Raw genomic sequence first — 6364 nt, forward strand, 5'->3', positions numbered from 1 at the left:
TGTTTTAAGCGCTCTCTGAGCGATATTTTTGTCCGGACTATATAGTCGTAAAAATGGAGAAAACACAAGTGATTAGGGCCCCAAAATCACTTGTATTCACTCAGCATGCGTTTGATACGACCAGACTTCATGCAAAAATCATGCAGAGGCGAAAAACTTGAAAATGAAGGAGGTAAACAGAAGAGTGTTCAGTTTATATCTTAGTCAAGAAAGCCAAATTCCATGCAATTTTTACTCATGCATATTGTCGAAATCGAGTTTTGTATTTGCGTGCATTAATGTCCCAAGGCATGTCCGACATCTCTTTACGATTCTTTCGTTCTACAAAAACAGAACTTCGGTAAAACGAAAGGACAGGGAAGTCTAGCATAGTACAATCATATACCAATACAAATAATTATATAGGCATTGAGTTTTAATCCGTCTTTCCCTTTCAAAACGAGCATTCCCTTTACTTTACTTTTAACCCTGTCCGAAAAACGAATAGGCCAGCCTGGAAAGTTAGTTTCAGTCATAAAGTTCGAATTCATTTCTATATATCAAAACTATTCTAGTTTCGTCCACCCCGACTATCCGTAAACAAAGTACAAACGTGTTTTTTCAAGTCACAAATGCAAAATACACATATACTAATAGAACAATACCTATTATTCGCTGCGAGCAAGCCTTTACGTTTCTCCTTTCCCATCTTTCGGCGCCGTAGTTCGTTCTGAAACCAAATAAGCAAAGAAAAACTAAATTAAAGTAACAGCTCACTTGCATTGGACATTTTCAATCGAAATATACAAGATAAAGCAGTAAAAATCGGCAAGAATATGACTCCATTCGCTCACGTCTTCCCACGCTATTCAAATCAACACAGCGATCAGTAAATTTGTTTGCAAAGCCAAAGATCAAGCCAAAAGATGTTCAAACCAACTATCACCATGTACCTTAGTAAGCAAGACTCTTCCAACTTTTCCTGAACTTCTTCGACTGATGCTTCCTTTTCGAGACTGCAAACACTGAGTTTCGTCTAGATTCAACCGCCTTTTATTACTTCAACGACAAAGAAAATTCCAACGGACAATTTTAGCATTGAGAACAATAGATAATCAACTAACTCATGCCAGACTTGTCCGAAATGGATATAAATTAGCCAATCCGCTCCGTGAAGCGATTAATGGATATAACTCTTAGTTTGATTCAAAAGCCTTCTCTTTTCGCGTTAATCTTTTCAAACTAAAACTACAGGATGTCTCAAAAAAAAACGCAACCACTTATTTTCTAAAATTCATATTGTTCATAAGCTCAATAGATTTTACGCCCCTGGGATTTTAAAATGGCTTCTAATCGTACAGTTCAACTGCTAATAGTCATATCAGCTAAACTAATAATGGTGCAGCTAACAACCGAACGAGTTTTTATTGTCGTGCATGATAACTTGAATGCTAACTGTCGACCTTGTCAAATAAATTGTAAATAACATTTTACTCGTTAAATACTTTCAATTCAGCTCGTTGGTTTACGCACCCGACTTTGTTTACCGACGATTGTGCCGCTAGAATATGATTGCGTTTTTTTTTATAAACCCTGTATAACAACTTTTTTCTCGGTACCTTCTTTAACGCTATCTTAACGTAAAAAATGATCATCATTGGCCATTGCAGGCAGAATCAGAGCTCGAAACTTTTCATAACCTTGTACGCAGAGTATTTCATATTGAAAACAAATAATACAACAATTATGTCAATAAAGCTGGAGATAAATGTAAGAGTAAAGACACACATATTACAGACACATTCCAGTTCGCCCAATGCAAGCACACTTTACCAAATTATGCTAAGAAACCGGCAAATAAAGACAGACAACACAAAATTGAAAAATACGACGATTGAAAAAAAATTATCCTAACTGCATCATAGTCATCATAGTATTTTTATGTATATAAATATTACAAAGTGAAAAAAATAAACGTATAGATTAAAAATGACTATCTACGAATTTGATCTAGTGTTGGAAAACGTTATCTATAGTGACCATTAAGTGTTGGAGCAGTTCACCAGCAGTGCATGCTCATAGGTGCAATGAGAAAAGATTGAAGTTCAATAATATTGCGAGATCATTGTAAAAACATGCTCCAAAACTGTCGAACAGTGTTCTATTGTGGAAATTGATTTGCGAAGATATTATGTGAGGCTCTTTTCAGTCTATCTCCTCCAAATTAGATTTAGGAAAGAAATGAAGTTCTATTTTGGTGAGATCTCAAAAAAAATCCTAGGTGAAGTGATTTCATTCAAAAGTCGGTTGTTTATAAGCGTCTGATTTGCCGCCACATTTCTGCCAACTAAATTCAAATTCACGTTTTGTTATTTCAGCGCCCCGTTTGCGAGTCAGACCTGTTTCATCCAGACTCAGCTCACACATATCAAGATCATCTGTGCCCGCGACCAGGACAACGTTCACTCCGTTCGGGTGTATCTCCAGCTGGCGGGCTATCCATTGCCCGTCAAAATGGGCGAACCAGTACCCGCGCTTCTTGAAGTCGTTGTCACGATACTCGTCACCGGGCTTCACAAAGGGAACGCGGAAATATCGCTGTGGTCGACGCGGGGGAAGTCTGGAAGTTGGCTTACTAACGCTTGCGTGACTTGCAGCTAAAACGAGAAATTAAACGTTTGAGAACTGATACAGAGCTATATCCAGTATGAAAAAAGTTAATTTAGTTAGAGATGATCCTTACTGGACCTCTAGGAAGAACAGTTTAGAACTGATAGAGCTATCCAGTATAAATAAAGTTAGTTTAGTTTAGGTTTCCTCCTGTAGTAACACTGGATCAATAAGAGATGATCCTTACTGGAACTCTAGGAGGAACAGTTTAGAACTGATTGGGCTATCCAGTATAAATAAGTTAGTTTAGTTTAGGTTTCCTCCTGTAGTAACAAGAGTTCAGAACTGATAAATGAACTTGTTAAAATATAAGCATGTAATGTTGTATTAACTATTTCCCAACCTTCTTCCACGACCTCTTGAGGTGCTCTTTGATCACCAGCACTTTGACCCGTCGACTTCGATCCTTATTTTTATTTTTCCACTGATGATAAACCTTAAGACGGCGATGGAACTCTTGTTTACAAGCTTCTAATAACTCGACATCTAGAAAAACAAAAACAGAAGTCCATATTTTGTATTCAAAACTAAACTTTCCACAGGAACCAAGTAATGACAACAACACATACCGCACGAGGTGTTGATGGTGTCTCTTAACTCAGCGTATTTCCATTTACTCAGGTCATATTTCTTATTCGGATCTTTCAAGGAAGCCGCTCTGTTGGAAAAAAAGTTCATTTTTTAGTATCTTGTTTGTGATAGCTGATCAGAATAAAGTATGTTTAGGTTTTCTCCTGCATGTAGTAACGCTGGATCAATAAGAGATGATCCTTACTGGACCTCTAGGAAGAACAGTTTAGAACTGATAGAGCTACTCAGTATAAATAAATAAAGTTAGTTTAGTTTAGGTTTCCTCCTGTAGTAACACTGGATCAATAAAAAGAGATGATCCTTACTGGACCTCAAGGAAGAACAGTTTAGAACTGATAGAGCTATCCAGTACAAATAAATAAAGTTAGTTTAATTTAGGTTTCCTCTTGTAGTAACACTGGATCAAAAGGGGATGATCCTTACTGGACCTCTAGGAAGAACAGTTTAGAACTGATAAAGCTATACAATATTATAAAATATTTACCTTATAATAGCTTTTTGTTCCTCCATGGGTTCTACATTCGAGTTGGATTCCTAAAATGAGAACAAATTAGTATAGGCCTAATTCTGTCTAGCAGAAAATGAACATAAACTTCCACACAGTTGAACAGTTAAACGGAAGCATTTAGTAGTATTAATCGCCAAAGAAATTGAAAAAATATTGAGATATAATACCTTTGCCAAACGCAAGGCCAGTTCGTGATCTAATCTCTCTTGTTCAAGAGCAGCTTGTCTGAAATGATTAAATTTTACATTGAAAAAAATATCAGATTTAAAGCATTACGTGTGAGTCTATAAAAAGGACTCGGGAATTTTTTTGGAAAACCTCGCAGAGATGTTTATGGTAGCAAAAATACGTTCATACCGAGATTTTGCCTCTTCTTCCTCTTTCCTTAATTGTTCCTCGATTTCTTTCTAAAAAACCCAGAAAAGATTCACGGTAAAAATATTGCCAGAGGTGATCAAGTATGGTACGACATTAATACATAAAAAGCTTTGAAAATAATTACATTTATTCATTGTAATTATGCTCAAAACCTGTTTCGCTTTTTCAAGTTCCCTCCGTTTCATTTCTTCCTCTTCTGCCCTTCGCCTTTCGGCTTCCATTTCAGCTTTACTAAAACACACAGAAAAAAAATGTAAACATTTAAATATCGTACACAGCCAGCGTTCATATTTCAGCCAATCAGTGCTCAGCAGGGTTTTCAAAATAGAAACCATTCTGCAGTATTTAATCCATCATATCTTTTGTTGTTCTTTATGAAAATAGCCGAAATTTCGCGAAAATGTTTAGTTATAAGAACTGCAATAAATGTGACCTATAATTCAAGTGATATTAATGTTGTTTTAACCCAGAATTTGATTTTTGTTTAGTTTGACAAATAGTCAAAATCTATTTCCGCCATTTTGCATCATCTGGTGTGAGTTTAGCAGGAAAAAGGATATGATATCGTTGAATGCCAAACTTAATCATTTTAAACTTACATTCTTGCTTCTTCTTCAAGTTGTTTTCTTCTCCTTTCCTCTTCTTCTCGCCTTTTTCTTTTCAGTTCCATCTGTTCTTTGATTTTTCTCAACTTCTCTTCTCCTCTCTTCTTCTGAAGTTCGTTCTGATCCTGCGACATTCGTTCATCATCTCATCCTGCGACATTCGTTCATCATCCAATTCTTCGATACTCGTTCGTCATCTCATACTGCGACATTCGTTAATCATCTCATCCTGCGACATTCGTTCATCATCTCATCCTGAGACATTCGTTCATCATCCCATACTGCAACACTCGTTCATCATCTCATCCTGAAACATTCGTTCATCATGTCACCCTGCGACATTCGTTCATCATCTCATCCTGCGACATTCGTTCATCATCTCATCCTGAGACATTCGTTCATCACTTCAACCTGCGACATTCGTTCATCATCCCATTCTGCGGTATTTGATCGTCATCTCATACTGCGATATTCGTTCGTCATCTCATACTGCAATATTCGTTCGTCATCTCATACTGCGATTTTTGTTCGTCATCTCATACTGCAACATTCGTTCATCATCTCATCCTGCAACATTCATTCATCATCTCATCATGCGACATTCGTTCATCATCCCATCCTGAGACATTCGTTCTTTATCTTATCCTGAGACATTCGTTCATCATCCCATCCTGAGACACTCGTTCATTATCTCACCCTGAGACATTCGTTCATCATCACATCTTGAGACATTCGTTCATCATCTCAGCCTGAGACATTCGTTCATCATCTCATCCTGCGACATTCGTTCATTACCTCATTCTGAGACATTCGTTCATCATCTCATACTGCAACATTCGTTCATCATCTCATCCTTAGACGTTCGTTCATCATCTCATCCTTAGACGTTCGTTCATCATCTCATACTGTGACATTCGTTCATCATCTCCTCCTGAGACATTCGTTCATCATCCCATATTGCGACATTCGTTCATCATCTCATCCTGAGACATTCGTTCATCATCCCATCCTGAGACACTCGTTCATTATCTCACCCTGAGACATTCGTTCATCATCACATCTTGAGACATTCATTCATCACCTCATTCTGAGACATTCGTTCATCATCTCATACTGCGACATTCGTTCATCATCTCATCTTGAGACATTGGTTCATCATCTCATCCAGCGACATTCGTTCATAGTCTCATCCTGAGACATTCGTTCATCATCTCATACTGCGACATTCGTTCATCATCTCATTCTGAGACATTCGTTCATCATCTCATCCTGCGACATTTGTTCATAGCCTGATCCTGCGACATTCGTTCATTATCTCATCCTGTGACATTCGTTCGTCATCCCATCCAGAGACATTCGTTCATCATCTCATCCTGAGACATTCGTTCATCATCTCATACTGCGACATTTGTTCATCATCTTATCCTGGGACATTCGTTCAGTATCTCATCCTGAGACATTCGTTCATCATCTCATACTGCGACGTTCGTTCATCATCTCATCCTGAGACATTCGTTCATCATCTTATCCTGAGACATTCGTTCATCATCCCATATTGCGACATTCGTTCATAATCTCATCTTGAGACATTCGTTCATCATCTCATCCTGCAACATTCGTTCATCATCTCATC

General features: G+C 37.6%; 1 protein-coding gene and 1 long non-coding RNA gene across 2 annotated transcripts; both read right to left on the bottom strand.

The window, feature by feature from the left end:
* Positions 1-218: 218 nt before the first annotated feature.
* On the bottom strand, positions 219-1020 carry LOC114521274. Its single transcript, XR_003686796.1, has 3 exons — positions 933-1020; positions 645-709; positions 219-321 (listed from the first exon to the last, which is right to left on the bottom strand). It is a non-coding gene; the product is annotated as an uncharacterized LOC114521274 (long non-coding RNA).
* A 1251-nt stretch (positions 1021-2271) lies between these two features.
* Positions 2272-4865, bottom strand: LOC114521339 (unconventional myosin-VI-like). Its single transcript, XM_028541745.1, has 8 exons — positions 4726-4865; positions 4279-4357; positions 4106-4155; positions 3916-3973; positions 3725-3774; positions 3219-3307; positions 3049-3135; positions 2272-2636 (listed from the first exon to the last, which is right to left on the bottom strand). Exons 1-8 carry the CDS (start codon positions 4863-4865, stop codon positions 2272-2274), a joined length of 918 nt encoding a protein of 305 aa, XP_028397546.1.
* Positions 4866-6364: the final 1499 nt, after the last annotated feature.

Source organism: Dendronephthya gigantea, unplaced genomic scaffold (assembly GCF_004324835.1).
Source record: "Dendronephthya gigantea isolate DGI-Jeju-01 unplaced genomic scaffold, DenGig_1.0 000020F, whole genome shotgun sequence".
NCBI classification, from domain to species: domain Eukaryota; kingdom Metazoa; phylum Cnidaria; class Anthozoa; order Malacalcyonacea; family Nephtheidae; genus Dendronephthya; species Dendronephthya gigantea.

Excerpts from the sequence above, each read along its gene's own strand:
- LOC114521339 (XM_028541745.1), bottom strand. The coding sequence starts at position 4,865 with ATGTCGCAGGATCAGAACGAACTTCAGAAGAAGAGAGGAGAAGAGAAG. Across the intron at positions 4,358-4,725 it reads CTTGAAGAAGAAGCAAGAAT|TAAAGCTGAAATGGAAGCCG; the intron begins GTAAGTTTAAAA and ends TGTGTGTTTTAG. Across the intron at positions 4,156-4,278 it reads AACTTGAAAAAGCGAAACAG|AAAGAAATCGAGGAACAATT; the intron begins GTTTTGAGCATA and ends TGGGTTTTTTAG.